The sequence below is a fragment of the Teleopsis dalmanni genome, chromosome 2, assembly GCF_002237135.1.
Source record: "Teleopsis dalmanni isolate 2A chromosome 2, ASM223713v2, whole genome shotgun sequence".
Taxonomy (NCBI): domain Eukaryota; kingdom Metazoa; phylum Arthropoda; class Insecta; order Diptera; family Diopsidae; genus Teleopsis; species Teleopsis dalmanni.
This window is the reverse complement of record NC_051847.1, coordinates 91,928,422-91,945,999: the sequence shown is the minus strand read 5'-3', so window position 1 is coordinate 91,945,999 and position 17,578 is coordinate 91,928,422. Positions and strand designations below refer to the sequence as shown.

Sequence of the window (17,578 nt, the reverse complement as noted above, 5' to 3'; positions counted from 1 at the left end):
TTTGCATACATTGCGGCCAGTATAGGCCTGCATAGGCCAACAACTTGCTGTTTTTTGCCGTACTTGCGAGCCACCGAATACACCTATTGGAAATTTCAACGAATATTCCAATCATCTGTCAAAAGTTTGTAAACAAAAATTTAAATAAAATGAAAAAATATCACAAATTTGAAAATTGTGAAAATGAAATATTTTAAAATTATGCAAAATTGTGGGAAATAAATATTTCGAAAAATATACAATTATTTTTAGAACGGCATTTTCCTTTAGGTTTTTTGTATGGCAATGCTTTTTGACACATATGTTTAATATTTAACGAAGACTGCACGAATCACTTTGAATGTATGTTCTTTCGCAGAGTGAACGTGAACGAATTTCGGCAACCATCTTTAAAATATTACGTCTGGAGAGGAGTTGGGTCCAATAAGTTCTTTATAGCGAGCGACAAATATATTTTATTTAAACAAAAATGTCGATGATTTCAGCACGTTTGGCCTCATCGGTGGCCCGCAATTTGCCAAAAGCTGCAACACAGGTACAAAAATAATAAATTCAGAAAAATTTACAAATTATGCAAACGAAAATTTGCCGTGGCTAATATGAAAATTGGTGAAAAAATAATAATTGGCTTAATTCAAAATCAAAACAAAAAGTGCTAACAAATTGAATAGAAAAACATAATTTTTCCAGTTGTTTTTTTGTATAAATTTTGTATTTTGCGTTGAAAGTGTTACGCAAGCACTGCACTCAATGTTGGTTTGCATGAAATCTGCAGGTGCGGTTATATAATTGCCGCAAAAATGAAAATTAAAATTAATTAATTCTCCATTTCACCGGTTAAAGCAATGCCAAAAATACGTATTTTTTCAATTATAATAATATTCAAAAAATAAATTACATAATATCACATTGGCAGTCGGCAAATTTTCTTTCCACCACGAAAATCAAACTCAACGAACTCAACTCTGGCACAACGTTATCGATTTTGAGGTTAGGTTTACTACCTGCCTTTAGATAAATTTAATTAAAAATAAAAAATAATTCTAATTTGCAATTTGACTTCACAAATATTATAAACATTTCTTGCAATAACTTTTTTCAACTTTTACATTATATCGAAGACCTCTGATAATGTTGATTATTCAACTAATGTAATTATATAAGTTCATGATAATTACATGAACTTTTAACAATGTTCGTGGCCAAGAAGCTCTGCGCTTTTAAAAATAATATATTTCATTTGAATTAAACTCGTAAAATGTTTACAAATAGATTTTTTATACTTCAATGGTTTAAAATGAATCTGTAAGGGCCACTGGAATTAACCATTCGTATGAGATGATTTTTTATAAAAGAAGAATAATATTACCTATGATACGTATTCTAATATTAATGAGATTGTTTTTTTTTTCTTTGCAAAGATTGCCACAAAAGCAGCTTACCCAGCCGCATCTCTAGCAGCACGTAAACTCCATGTCTCCAGCACACAACGCAGCGCTGAAATCTCATCCATTTTGGAGGAGAGAATTATGGGTGTTGCCCCAAAAGCCGATTTAGAAGAAACTGGTCGTGTGTTGAGTATTGGTGATGGTATCGCTCGTGTGTATGGTTTGAATAACATCCAAGCCGATGAGATGGTGGAATTCTCCTCTGGTCTTAAGGGTATGGCACTTAACTTGGAACCCGACAATGTTGGTGTTGTAGTATTCGGTAACGATAAATTGATCAAACAAGGAGATATTGTCAAGCGTACTGGTGCTATTGTGGATGTGCCAGTCGGTGATGAATTGTTGGGTCGTGTTGTCGATGCTTTGGGTAACACCATTGATGGTAAAGGTGCTATTAACACTAAGAATCGTTACCGTGTTGGTATCAAGGCTCCTGGTATTATTCCACGTGTATCTGTACGCGAACCTATGCAAACAGGTATTAAGGCTGTCGATTCTTTGGTGCCAATTGGTCGTGGCCAACGTGAATTGATTATTGGTGACAGACAGACTGGGTATGTTAAAACAGTTACATCTGATGCATAAAATAAATAAATAAAATATTTTTATCCTTACTACAGTAAAACTGCTCTTGCCATTGACACCATTATCAACCAAAAACGTTTCAATGACGGTCAAGATGAGTCTAAGAAATTGTACTGTATCTACGTAGCTATCGGTCAGAAACGTTCCACTGTTGCTCAAATCGTAAAACGATTGACTGATGCTGGAGCCATGGAATACTCTGTTATTGTATCAGCTACTGCTTCTGATGCTGCTCCTTTGCAATACTTGGCACCATACTCTGGCTGTGCCATGGGTGAATATTTCCGTGACAAGGGCAAACACGCTTTGATCATCTATGACGATTTGTCTAAGCAGGCTGTGGCTTACCGTCAAATGTCTCTATTGTTGCGTCGTCCACCAGGTCGTGAAGCCTACCCTGGTGATGTATTCTACTTGCATTCACGTCTTTTGGAACGTGCCGCTAAAATGTCACCAACAATGGGCGGTGGCTCCTTGACTGCTTTACCTGTCATCGAAACCCAAGCCGGTGATGTATCTGCTTACATTCCAACCAATGTCATTTCTATCACTGATGGACAAATCTTCTTGGAAACTGAATTGTTCTACAAGGGTATTCGTCCAGCCATTAACGTCGGTTTGTCTGTATCACGTGTCGGTTCTGCTGCCCAAACTAAGGCCATGAAACAAGTTGCCGGTTCAATGAAATTGGAGTTGGCTCAATATCGTGAAGTCGCTGCTTTCGCCCAATTCGGTTCTGATTTGGATGCTGCCACTCAACAATTGTTGAACCGTGGTGTTCGTCTTACTGAATTGTTGAAACAAGGCCAATATGTACCAATGGCTATTGAAGATCAAGTACGTTTTAGCTAAAATTTATAAATTATTCATTAGAAGTATTTTATAAAATTGTAAATTCTTAGGTTGCTGTCATCTACTGTGGTGTACGTGGTCATTTGGACAAAATGGATCCCTCAAAGATCACCAAGTTCGAAAAGGAATTCTTGCAACACATTAAGACCTCAGAGCAAGGTTTACTTAACCAAATTGCCCAAGAAGGCAAAATCTCTGAAGCTGCTGATGCCAAATTGAAGGACATCGTAACAAAATTCTTATCCACCTTCCAGGCTTAAATTTATAACACGCATATATAACTATAAATATACACCAACATACGTTTAAAGTTTAATATAAAGAAGAAGTAAAAAGATACCCAACAAAGTCGCTAACTATTTGTTAAAATTAATAACTTACGTTATAATTTAATTATAAAGTTTCATCAAGAGAAAAATGATATACAATAAAACAAAAGTTAAACAAAAACAAAAACTGAAAAAAACTAAATTAAAATCTTCATGTTTTTCTCTATCGAATGCAATTGTATAAGTGAACACTGCCAACTTGGCATCAGACCAGCCTTTGAGTAGTGCAAATTCCTGCAGATTCGTCACCAACTTCTTTAAAATATGAGAGCGCCGCAAAGTTTAACGAACATAAAACTGAAAAATTAAATATGATATCCTTCGAATTTCGATGAATTGTAGATGAATTGTACTTTTAATTCTTAAAATTAAAATTGTGAATGTGTAACGATAAAGTGTTGGAACTTAAAATTATAATAAACTACAGTTTTTAAATAACACAATCCTAAATTCATGTTTTATTCTAAAGAGAGCAATGCCAATGTCAAATAGTATGTGGTGGACTATAGAAATAGCACAGTATTTTGATTGATTGATTTTTAAATTTGTAACATAAGGTCCATTTCTTCCGCACCCGGGCAAGGGCAAATATTTTAAGTTGACTTAAGAATCTTATTCCTAGTTTCTTACTTTACATGATTCAATCTAACATAAATTGTTTATGCAAAATGTTCTGATGCCTTGAAACGCGGTTCAGTGGTCGGACTTTGTGTCTTTTACATTGTAATAAGTAAGACTATGAATTGAATTTTAGTTTAAAATAAGTTTTTATTTAAATCTGATCAGGTTCCCTTGTTAATCTCAGAGATCATATTAATTTTTTGAATATATGGCGAATAGTGCAAATAAAATTTCACTACTCCAAAATGATAACGCATCATCTGATTAATTATTACAATTTAGTATTTTTTTTTTAAATTTCTTCAACGAATATGTATGTATATAATATATTTTATAATAAGGAAATGAGTATTTATTGAAATAAATTTATTATAGTAGCATGATAAGTATTGGCATAAATTGATGCTATTGATCTAAAGTACACTAAGATTTGCACAATTTCCAAAATTATAAGCATACATAAACTTAGATCTGAAGGGCAAATGTGCTCGTACGATCTATATTATCCTAAATAAGAATAGTGATTGTATATTTATAAACTGCAATGGAAAAGTGATTAAAATGCCAAGGAAGTATACGGTGCTATCTTTATTTAACATTAAGTATTTAATAACTGCTGCGAAATAAGAAGATATACCTAACTGAAGAGGCTGAAGCTTCCCCCGAAAAGAAGGACTGTATGTACATGTATGCCAATTTATTGTTAATGTGTCATGGCATGACTGAAAAACCAAAGTAAATACTTGGCTAAGGGTCTAATTAAGAGTAGTAGTAGTAGTAGCTTTATTTTTTTACTTTACTTTTTTACATTTTAAAGTTATTATATTACATCGAAATTATATAATAATTATAATATATATAATTATAATAAATATACATAAAGCTTATACAACTATGGCATTTTAGCCGTCTGCCGGAAGTTTAGATTAATCTAATAGCTAATTAACTAATAACTAATTAATCTAATTTTTATAAATATTAAAAAGATATTCTAATAATTTTAGATATTATTAGAATAATTAGAATTAATTAGATAATTAAGAGTATATTTTATAATTTTGATATATTTATATAAAAAATTTTAATAGCATAAGAGAGAAACTTGTCGCTCTAAGGTAATATGTTATATAGTTATCAAATAGCTAAAAGAACTAAAGGAACTGGGTTTATTTTGCGAACTTTTACGAACTCTTATTGTTCTGATCAATATATGTATTTTCATAATTCATATGAAACATACGTTTTATAATCACATGGATATATTTGCTCCATTTAATTATCTTTGATATGAACTGTAATAGTCTTATGTCTTCAAAATTTATATTTTTAAATATAAATGTTTCTGCAGATAAGCTAAGTGAATTCTTTATTATTTACATAATAAAAATTTTATGTTTTAGATCAGAAAAATTCATAAAAACTCATCACTCTAGTCACACACGCAGTCAATGCTCTCCTTACTTTAAACACGGGTACATACAATACAATTAAATAATAATCAATAATGTGGAAGTAGATTAATAAGATAATTTGAAAGGTCTTACTTTTGAAACAAAATACACTTGGCTAGAGGACATAAGGGTCAAAAATTGGCTTGTAAAATAACTCTATGGTATATTCTCTGAAAGTTTAGCATGAAAAATTAAAGTCTGCTTTATAAATAAGTCATTAAAGCTAAATTACTTTATAGTTGTGTATCTTATGACAATGTTGCTCTAGCCACCATTAGTATACTTCAAACATATAAGTATCTTGTATTGAGGTGTGTGTATAAAGGCCAATATATTAGGAATAAAGATATGCACAAAGACTTGAGAGGCGAGAGTATAAAAGTACATCACAGACAGGGCGCTAAAATTGTTTGATTCGAGGGTTCTGCCATTAATTCAGAACTGCACGCTCCTAAAGCAATTGCAATATACATTCCAGTCCACATACATTGTGGACTTCAAACAATACTTCTATAAAACCACCTAAATTGTTATTTTTTTTTATTATAATTAATTACAAAATATAAAATCTTATAACTAAGACAGAAAAACCGAACGCTAGCTATTAGGGCCTTGTTATAGTGTTTCTTCATTCAAAGAACAAAATACATATACAGCATAAAAAGAGCCAACTGAAACTCATTTACCACGAAAATAAAAAGAAAAAAGTGCTAGTTAACTGCACTAGACAAATAAATAATTAAAATAAAATTTCCTTATCATGTCACTGTTATCTAGTTGTAGAAAAGTATATGCTTAAGCGTGCCTCAACGAAGAATATATACGTATATCCACTTATCTAAAATATGTATTAATTTCTAGAATAGATTAGCCTTAAAGAATATATCCCTTTCCTACAAACTGGCTACTCTACTGTGCTTAATAGCCCAGTAGCAAATTTTATATTCCCAAATTAATTTTGCTCAAAGTAGATTTATTGTCTAGAACAGTGCTGTCCAGAGCAGATGCGATCGCGAGCCAATACAAATCACTGTAGATTGGATGGCACTAACTTATTTTCGACATAAAGAAAACTACTGTAACGGCTGTAATGTTAAATTTGGTTTTATTAATTTATCAGTCCAAATTAATTTATTTGCTATACCATGAAAATAAAATAATGTGGTTTTACCAATACACCAAAAGAAAATTTCTGTAATTGTAGTAGATTATAAACAAGTCGCTGGCCGTACAAACATTAGACGCAGGTCGCATGTGGCCTTGTAATAAAAAAAAATTCAATTACTTTCATGAAAGTTATTTATTATGTATAAGTTATGGGATGTTTTGTTTAAAGGTACCAAAAAAGAAACAGCTGTTTTTTATTTTTTGGTTATCCCAAAGAATACCTTATTTATTGAGTTCTCTTTTTAAACTAAATCACAATTTTTAAAATTATTTTAATATTGCACCGGACAAGTTCATTAATTTAAAGTGTCAGCTTTTTGTGGACGCTCGTGCTAGTGTAGGGTTACGCGGTGGGAAAATGCTTAGTGATCATTTTGCTATGCATTCCATCGTCTGCATATCCATTCATTATGTTAACTTTATATGTGTTAACTTATATAAACAAAAAATTTTTAGCTTATCAATTTTTTCGAACAGTGTATTATTGTTCCCGCATTTTCTCCTGGGTCAATACAAATATTCACAAGTATCACGAATATTCTCAAGTTTTAAACCTAAATTTGATAAGCATTTCTACATAAACCACAAAATTTCACGCAATAAAGTACATCTGGAATATCTCCTAATTCTAATGGTGTACAGAGTAAATTGATACATCTTTGTAATTTCTGCTATTGGCAGTGGTTGTTAGGACACATATTCCAAATTTTTTCCACTGTTTTTTTTAGCAGATTATGCTCATTTCCAAAAAGGACATCTCTCACCTCCCTTTCCTTTCCTGTTTGCCACTGGCAGAATACCCACAAACATTGTTGCTATAAGGCAGGTCAGTTTGCCTAATCACACTTCACACACACACATTTCCTTCCTTAACGTCTGTCTTCTTCCTACTTTACTCGTTGCTCGGTGCTACGTATCAATTCATTTGTGTGATTTGCCTGAGATTCGCTCGATGCGCACAAACAGACAACAGCAATGCGCTTCGCTTCGCTTCAGTTCGCTACATTCGTTGCCACTCGCTGATACTCGCTGCTGGGGCTGCGCTCCTATTCGAATTTCAAGTTTGACGGTTTTATGAGCGTCATTACTTCGACACTTTTTATGTGTGGTGGCACAATCCACAATCGACGGCAACCGGCACATCACACATCACGCTGCGCACATAAGAGCCGCACAACAAACACAAAAATGTTTCTGAAGAATTTCTGCTTAATTTTTCACTTCAATTAATTTTGGGACGTTTTCTGACAATGTAATTTACTCAAAATTTATTTATTTTTTTTTTATTTAAATTTTGGATTTTTGGCACAAATTTTTTGTTTGGAGCCCAGCCCGCATTCGAAGTCTTTGAGTAAAATTTCTGATTTTCTGTTAGTGAAATATGCGGAGCGTGACGAGGATTCTAATTGTAGAAAATTCTGTAATAACATTTGTTTTTATTAAATATCGAAAGATAATTCCAATAATTCCGATATAACTGATATTAACATTATAAGCTGATAACTTCATTTAATATGTTTTACTATGCAATAAATACATACATATATTATTTATATATATACATATATACAATATACCTGTAGTATATATACTATAATATATATACTAATATATATATTATTTATATGTGTATATATAACTTAATGCATAAGCGTGTACTAACATATATCAAATATAAGTTAACCGAACAATGACACTTCATATAAACACAGTATCATCTAAGATCATGGCCCGCAGATGTCAAGCCGTCAAGTGACAGTTAGGGTCACAAAAAAGCTGAAGGATTTAAAGAGAGTAAATAGAATTAAGATTTAAATATATTGTTCCGATTTTCAATCCAGAGTAGAGTTTAACATCAACCGTTGTAGGGTCAATTTCAGTCTAATAAAGTAATCCCGTTTTAAGAAAATAAAAATTAAATGTTTTTTATTTTTTAAATAAAAATATAAAATATTAACTTATATATGCATGTATATAAAATGTATGTATGTACATAATATAATTATACATATACATATAATATATATTGTCTGTGATAATTGTTTTCTTCAAAATAAAAAAACCTTCTTGGGTAAAGTGACTTTAAACGGCGTTGAGAACTGTAGCCAATATTCAAACTGTAGTATTAATATATTATTATTATTATTTTATAATAAAAAATCCAAAGTTCCTAAATATTGTGAATGGAAATACAAATACTTTATTTTTATATCAAATCCTCTACGACTCTACCAATAAATTAGATTAAAATTAAGACACACACGAGTTAAAATTTTGCTGTTAAGACTGATCATCCAAAGAGAGTGAAGGAATAATCTTGATATTATTATCGCTACTCAAGTTAGGTATTCAGGATTCAAGATATAAATCTTTGTATTTAGATTTGAAAGTATATTTCCTTTTCTAAATTCCAGTGCACTATTAAGCAACAATCACTAACTGTAGTACCTTATAGACGAATAGATTGATTTTTAACAGATTGGGAACTTTGTAATACTTGATAACTGTTTATATATAATCATATTGAATAAAGTATAATGTTATTTACTGATATTTAAACAAACGCAGTCCTACTCAACCATATTTTTCACATTTAAATATAGTGACACCAGTGACTACGGCTTAATCGTGTGACGACTATGGCACTCAGGTTACTAATAGTATGTGTATATTCAATATCATGTACACACAATTATGTTAGAAAAGGTTTATCAAGTCAACTTGATGATTTTTGAGACAGTATAATGAAACTTGGTCACAGTCAATATCATTTTAAATTTCTTTTTGTTAAGCCATGGTTGTGGGGTCAACACGTTTTTCTCACAAAGATCTTTGAACAAGTACATTTTGAAGTTCTATACCATTTTCTTCATTACAGTTGAATAAAACTATTAACTGCTCAAGTGTTCTCCACTTTCACAATACTTCAGTGACAGTGACCTGTCCTATATCAGGTAATTCAATTGTAATCCATTCTTGTTTCTTTCACTGAAATGCGAAAAACATTGCACCAAGACTTATAAGAGGACAAGGATTCTTTTACTTTTGTTCCACTTGCAGTTCCGCAAACGAGAAAGGCTACCCGTTCTTTATCGCTGATATAACCTAGCCTAACAAATGTTTTAACTTTTATAAATCATCATAATTATTCATTAATAAATATATGCAGTGATACTAATGAACCATAGCATGACTGGACGGGTCTTTTGATTTCTATAGATTGTTTTAATCAAAAATAATGGGATATCAGCTTATAACACTCCCTTCACCGAACATAAGCACAGAAAACTAGTTAGTGTTTAATTAAATTACTTACTAGTAATTAATTACATTCGTATATAATTTGGTAATAATTTTAATTATAAAATTAATTTTTAACTGAAATAGTTTTGTGTTATTTTATATATTATATTTAACTCTACCAAAAGCAAAAAATTCTAATTTTCATCACTATATCAAAGGGGACCCACGTAGCAATATGTAATTTTAAAACTTTTCTTATAATAGGCTCTGGAAGCTATACATGAAGACCCTGTTTTTTATGTTAAAAATATTTGTAGACTTAATTACGTCTCCAGGAAGGGGTTTTGAGAAGCTGAGATCTCAGCTGCAATGAATTGTGAGACTATATATATACATACGCCTATGCATTATTAATATGTAGATATACATAAGTATAACATGATTAAATAATTATTAAAAGTATAGTCGATTCCAGAATTTAGAGAGCTAGTCATACGCCATTTTGTTATATCGTTACATATATAATTTTTTGGTTAAATAGTTTTTCTTAAGTTAAGACGAAACTTTGCAAAAAGAATCTGGGCTGTAGGTGAGTAAGTGCAATAGAAAGAGGATCGAATTGTGTACACTTAGCTTAGAAGCTACTCATCTAGGCCATATAGCGAAGCATGGATGTGTATATAGGTAATGTTCTCTACTCAATTTCTGTTCTTGAAAGTATCAAAAAAAAAATTCGAATTCTATTTATTGACCTTTATTAAACATTTTTAAAATATAATTTTAGTTATATTAAAAACTAAAACTTACAATCAAATAAATAAATTGTTTTCAAGTATTTTAATAGCACAAAATACTTACTAAATTCAGTCGTAAAAATTATAAAAGATATAATTCTCTTAAATCGCATGAAAGTAATTAATAAAACGCAAGAGAAAATATATAAATTATGACTTTTACAAAACTCAGACTTTCTAGTCGTCAGTGATTTGTCTCATACCAAGTTGGATAAATTGATATCAATGTTTGGATGTTTCGGCTAAACTTGGTACTTAAGAGTTTTCTTATAATTAAAATTAGTTTCTGGAACAAGCAACATTGAATATTACATTTTACTTTTACAAAACATAGAATATTGCCACTTATTCGTGTCACGTCGCATTTGATCCTTCATCCTTCTCCTCTTTCTGGTGTAATCTTTCAGCACTTGTTGTTAAGTTAAATATTCTAATATTAAACTAACAAAATATAACAAGGCATAAACTATATAAAATTAAGGATGAAATGTAGTAAATTAAAATACATATATGAAAAATAAAATAACGAATTGTGCTAAATTAAAGAGTAAAGAGTAATAAGATAGTTTAGAAAAAGATCTCAATCGCTGCAAATGATGGAGTCTATCAATGGACTGTAGAGCTCAGTACGTAGCGACATTCTGTCGAATTTTGATGATTGGTATTTGGTGTAAACAGCCTTTAATTTTATATTTGGAGCTCTTCGTGCAATAGCAGCGACTTTTCTAGTTACCGAATGTAAATCAATTGCATTTAAACGTGAGTAATGGACCAATGTAGGAGTCCAGTGTGAGTCATCGAAACCAGTTGCTTCTTCTGGATTTCCATTCAGCAAATGCAGCGCCAAAAATAACGCTGCTGCAGCAATCTACAAAAATATTTTATTTATTAATTTGTTTCATCACACTCATTTAAAAATTGATAATATATATTATGTATTCAGAAATAGAGAAAAATTACGTCTACGTCCCGGAGCTACTCGTCATCAACGACGACCGAGTGCCGTTCGACACCTTCGAAAAGGACTTCACAAGAAAGTATATAAAAAATTATACAATGTCATACCGGTTTCGTCTATTCTTTAGCATGTAATTTGTTTTTGTTTATTTTTCCTAATAAAATGGACTACATAACTTAAACCTCTGGCTAACCCCTGAGTTTCTCAGAGAGATTATCAGTGAATGTTAAAACTAAAGGAAACAGCGTTACGAAATACACATATGAGTTTCTGGTGACTGTGTTGTCGTACTTAATGAATTGGCTAATAACTTAGTAAATGCGTTAACTCTGCAGGTTCTTGTGGTGAACTCTACTTACAAAAAAAAAAAAATGGTGGTCCGAATGAATGCTTACAAGATAACTAAAAACTTTGCAAAAGAATATGACTATAAGCTATCGAAATTAATTAAAGAGAAAGGACCTAAAAGTACTAATGGGAGTTATCAAGGAAAACAATACAAGTGGACACTACTTGGCGACTATGGGTTTCATCACAGATCCAATTTGTCAAACATGCCTTGAGGGTGGAACAGGTCATGGAACTTAGTTTTGCATTGCTTAGGTTTTGCTAGATTTAGATTAAGGTTGCTATGTAATAATGTTTTAAGTTCTCACTCTTTCTGATATTCTTAGGATTAGTTTCACAGTCGTCATTTAACTCTTAAAACTGACTTAAGTATAAAAGAAATTAGCAAGTTGATAACTTAAGTATGACTTAACTTATGACTTAAGAGACTTAAGTTATGACTATGAAAATTTTGATGATAATAGAACTGTATATTCGACGCCTTCAACTGAAAATAAACTTTGTTTTTAGTACTTATACTTCTTCTAAAAAGCGACCATAATTTTTTCTTAAGTTATCAGTTAAGTAGGACCAGTTTTCTTTCCTAAATGAACATGTATGTATTGCAAGCAATCACGCACCCGTCTCTGTTAAGTATTTCTTGGGGGCGATTTATTCAAGAACAACAAAAAAAATAAAATAAAAATTAAATAAAAATAGAAAAAATAAAACAAAAAAAACTAGAACAAGAAAACAGAAGAAATAATCTAAAAAAGAATAAAAAAACCGAAAGAAATAGAACAAAAAAACCGGAAAAAATAGAATAAGAAAACAAAAACAAAAAAAATAGAACAAAATAAAAAAAACAGAAAAAATAGAACACAAAAAACATACAAATAGACGCAAATTAAAAAAAAAAAACAAAATAAATAGATTTAAAAAATACAGAAATAATATAACAAAAAAAATAAATAAAAAAATACAATGAGAAAAAAATATATAAAATAAAAACAAAAATAAAATAAAAACAAAAATAAAATAAAAACAAAAATAAAATAAAAACAAAAATAAAAGAAAAAACCAAAAAAAAAAAATAAAAGTGAAAAACAAAAAAAAAATAAAATAAAGTAAAATTTAAAACAAAAAATAATAAAATAAAAAAAACAAAACCAAGGGTAAATAAAGTAAAAAAACAAAGTAAGAAACAAGAAAAAATAAAATAAAAAACCAAAAAAAAATTTAAATGAGAAACAAAAAAGAATACAATGAAAAAGTACAAAAAAAAAAAATTAAAACAAAAACTAATTAAATAAAAAAAACAAAAAAAGGTTAATTAAATGAAAAAACAAAAGGATAATTAAATTAAAAAAACAAAAGGATAATTAAATAAAAAACAAAAGGATAATTAAATAAAAAAAAAAGAAAAAAGAATTAATTAAACAAAAAAACAAAAAATAAAATAAAAAATGAACGAAAAATAAAATAAAAAACTAGAAAAAATAAAAAAAACCAAAAAAAAAAATGAAAAAAACCCAAAAAAAAATAAAAAACAAAAAATACAATAAAAAACAAAGTGAACAAAAAAAATAAAATAAAATAAAAAAACAAAATGTACAACAAAAATAAAATAAAATAAAAACGCAAAATGTACAAAAAAAATAAAATAAAATAAAAAACAAAATGTATAAAAAAATAGATAAAATAAAAAACAAAAGGTACAAAAAAAAAAACAAAAGACACAAAAAAAATAAAAAAACCAAAAAGGAAAAACAAAAAAAAACCAAAAAGGAAAAATAAAGAGAAACCAAAAAGGAAAAACAAAGAAAAACGAAAAATAGAAAATAAACAAAAACGAAAAAAAATGAAAAACCAAATAAATATAGTTATAACCGGATATTTATAAATTTATATATTCTTATATTCCAAATTCTTATACGTCCCTAGCGATATCCAATAATATCATAGTGATAATAATAATATAAAAAAAATTGTTACAAACCTCCGATGGCTTGTAGGATGCCATTTCATACTCAATCAAAATTAGTTCCAAAAAATATTTAGCCATTGTATGATGACTGTCTTCAGCTTTGGCAGCTTTTGAATAGCGACGTAAGAAATGTATTGGCAATGGCCGTGATAAATTGCAATCGATTGCTTTGAAAACTTTTAATTCCATTTGTAAAATCTGCTTAGCATTATACGTATCATCGGTAATATATACAAAATCACTTAAAGCAGGAGGATACAGTTCCTCATATTTGGTAGCAATGAACAAGGCTGTTACTCCAACAAGTTGCAATTGTGAACGTTTCGTATCCTTAACATTTTGCAAATAACGATCAATGATAGCTACTGTCATTTGGAATGTTTCAGGTACCAGATGGAATTGCAAATGTACTTCATTTATCCAATCTACAAGTACTCCACGCATTTTGGGAGAAACCTCCTCCTGGCCTTCAAGATGATATTTTGCTATAGGGAGTTCGATTTCTAAACTATACAGATAATCATATATGTCGTTAACATATTCTGAGAGAAGTATCAAGGTATTGGTATCGTCTGCATCTATATCTTCGACATCACTTAATAGTTTTGTGGAATGCGATAAAGGTTTAAATAATATGGGGTCTTGCAAAGGCATTTCCTCTTTCTCCTTGACCTCTTTAGCGGTGTTATTAACAACGGCATTTTCTACTTCAGTTTTTGCTGGTTGTGCGTTTACTTTAGCTGTAGCTGTGGGTTTACAATTCTGGTTCATTACCTTGTTTGCATCACGCAAAATGGCAGCTTTTATTTTATTCAGTGATATTTGCGATAACTGACTATCTTCCCTACGTAATTTAGGCAAAATGGAAACTAATTGGGCTTTTTCAACAACCTTTGTGGTTCTTACTTTGGCAACTAGAATTAAACGTATAAGCGCATTACCTAAAAGTCAAGCAATTCCATATATTACCTTCCAACTTTGCTTGTTTATTTTCTACCGCCTTTGTGGGCAACGTCTTAGGTTTTTGCTCGACAGGAACATTGGTGTTCACGCGCACAGAACTTGAACGAGTTACAACTCTGCGTTGTATGGCTTGGGTTATCGCATTATTATTCTCCAATTGAGCCACGTTGGTTGTAGAACTGGTCAATGTTGTTTTCTTCCAATTACTATCAACACGTGCTTTCGTACCGCGCAAGGCACCCTGTAGCTTAGCGTTCGCCGTACTGTTTGTATTAAAAATCAGGAAGACAAATATTTTAAAAACCGAATTTTTTTTCCAATAAATGCAATGAAATTTCTGCTTGCCGTTTTTTCACTACTTACGGCTACACACCTCGATCGAGAGTGACTTACCTTTTTTGTACAGCATCCTTTCCAGAAGTGGGACGCAACACCGCACGATTTTGCAAATCACCCAATGCAGCGCGCTTCAAGTTATCAGCGACTGCTGATTGAGCCTTTTTAGTTTTGTTGTATTTTTCTGCATCGTTCTGCAAAACAATTTACAAACGGTATTTCAGATACTTCTTTTATTGTTTATTTCTCATATTCTTTAGCGCAAATATACCGCAATGAATATTTAATAATGTACCGCAAGCAATAAAAAATATGTGAGTTGAGGCAAACGGGATTTATCGGTGCGAAAGTAATGGCGTCGCCATCACTTCTCGGTGAATAAATAAAACCTCACTTACCTCGTCGATGTTAATTTTTGTTACTCCAATAATTGCACTCATTTCGACCAGTTTTATTTACTAATTCCGTTTAACTTAAATTTTATAGATCTATATAAAATTTATATATAGCTTTTGTGAGTTGATTAATTAAAGTTTAAACAAATATAAAACATATAACACAAGGAAGTCAAGATTTCTTTTAATATATCACACGAAATACGCTTCAACTCCAATTTACTCTTATCGATGCTTACTCTGCCGTTGCAAAATCGTTTTGAAGCAAATGGTTTAAAATGTTCGCCGCGCTTTTATTTTTCGTTAAATATAATTCAACGACGAAGGCGAATTCAGCGTTTTTCGTCTAGAATTGAAAATCGTTCTGACCAAAAAGTAATATACAAGAAAGGAAACGCTGTAGTGAGGCAAACAAATTCTTTTTGGTGCATGAATTACCTTTGAATTTCATTATTCTTTTAGTGAAAATGCTTAAACCGCCTTTAATAAATTATATTATATTAATATTAGTTATTAATAAAATAAATATTAATCAAAATTAATAAATTAAAAACAAAAAAACATTACTTAGGCCTAGTGCGAGTTCGAATAAATTGATAGTAAATTGAGGGATATGGTAAATTGTGTCGGTATGGGAAGAAATGTTAATATTTATTTCGAGTATGGTAAATTAGATAAAAGTTAGGTAAATTAGGTGCTACAATTGTGAAAATTTTATAAGATATTTAATAAAGAGGTTTTTTCGAACAGTAGTGAACTAAAATAACAAAAATTTTATTTTTTATATTATTTTAATCAATTGAATTTTTGGCTGACCATACAACTGTTTCGAGTATTGCCAAATACCCATCATCAGTGGTCTAGGAAATAATTCTTGTATAAAATTATTTGTAAATAATTATTTTTGAGACTGCAAGTACCAGGAATCGAACTCGGGTCCTGCCAAATGTGAAGCTCAGAATCAGCGCACCTTAATCAACTGATTCAAAGCCGTACTTGACTTCTTATGTTCGCATATATTTCTGGAGTTTTGTTACTTTTGCTATGAAAGCTTTTATTAACAATTTTACTTGCTGTGTTTATATTAAAACGAAATCATAAACCAGTTGTAGAATAATTGAATTAATTAATAAATTATATTTTTATTTTTAATTGTTAAATTTCAATACTATTCTGTTCTAATCAGAACCTAATAAGAAAGTCATGCTAATGTTACTCTACTAGTCGCACGGGCGAGACCAAGATATTTATATATTTAATAAATAAATAAATAAATTTGAAAACTTTTAACCAAAAATAATAAGTGCAATAAATAAATAAATATTTACATAAGTGCACTGCAAAAAATCGCAAGGATATTTCAATTTATTTTACTTCAATTTACTCGTATTCGCACACGGGCTTAATATACAAATATCTATTGATAAAAAATATTTGAGAATATACAAAACAGGTGTGTGGTCTGATTCGGCCATATTCAAAATTCAACTAATTAAAAATTAAAATTTTGTTATCGTAATTCACCATTGCTCATGACATCGTTCTACAAAAATACATATTTTCAAGTTAGACCGATTCGAATAGCAAAGACCGATTCGGTCTAACTTTTAAATAGTTTCTTTCGTCATAAATAGTTTCTTTCGACACGCCATTATCGGCAAGAAAAAATTTACCCTAATAATACATATTTTCATTGACTTTGGAAATTAAATTTATATGTTAATTATTATTAAATTAATGGCAAAAATATGTACATAAAAATAGATTTTCAAAACTCAACTAATTAAGACATAGTTGAGCAGTCGTAATTCACCACTACTCAAGACATCTGTCTATAAAAAATAACTACCGAAATTTGAAATATTTGTCATATGTTTTATATGTAAAATGTAAACAAATAAGCTATTATATATGCTTAAATTAGCTAATGTCAATGGAAACGACCAAATCTAAATTTCATTAACTTAAGTAGTTTAAGCTGCTGTGAAAACATGACATTACTCTTTATGTTACTTTGTTTCAATTAAGTAATAATAGGACTGTTCCACCGGCTACTCGTAGTAAAACTCAAATAAAACACAAGTAAAGTACAAACTGATAACGTAACATAAATAAAGTGCCA

At 30.1% G+C, this 17,578-nt stretch overlaps 2 protein-coding genes across 3 annotated transcripts; one reads left to right on the top strand and one right to left on the bottom strand.

Annotated features, from left to right (window-relative positions):
* Positions 1–275: 275 nt before the first annotated feature.
* LOC119673818 (ATP synthase subunit alpha, mitochondrial) lies at positions 276–3,664 on the top strand. Its single transcript, XM_038084884.1, has 4 exons — positions 276–535; positions 1,422–2,002; positions 2,069–2,870; positions 2,936–3,664. The coding sequence occupies exons 1-4, from the start codon at positions 470–472 to the stop codon at positions 3,143–3,145; spliced, it is 1,659 nt and encodes a 552-aa protein (XP_037940812.1). The 5' UTR covers positions 276–469; the 3' UTR covers positions 3,146–3,664.
* Positions 3,665–10,842: 7,178 nt separating this feature from the next.
* On the bottom strand, positions 10,843–15,719 carry LOC119673817 (G2/mitotic-specific cyclin-B-like). 2 transcript variants are annotated; one of them, XM_038084882.1, is made up of 5 exons: positions 15,460–15,719; positions 15,119–15,255; positions 14,732–14,988; positions 13,775–14,676; positions 10,843–11,358 (listed from the first exon to the last, which is right to left on the bottom strand). In XM_038084882.1, exons 1-5 carry the CDS (start codon positions 15,499–15,501, stop codon positions 11,071–11,073), a joined length of 1,626 nt encoding a protein of 541 aa, XP_037940810.1. In that variant the 5' UTR covers positions 15,502–15,719; the 3' UTR covers positions 10,843–11,070. The 2 variants fall into 2 exon arrangements, with proteins under 2 accessions (XP_037940810.1, XP_037940811.1); XM_038084883.1 differs by lacking the exon at positions 15,460–15,719 and having other exon boundaries at positions 14,732–14,990; positions 15,120–15,222.
* Positions 15,720–17,578: the final 1,859 nt, after the last annotated feature.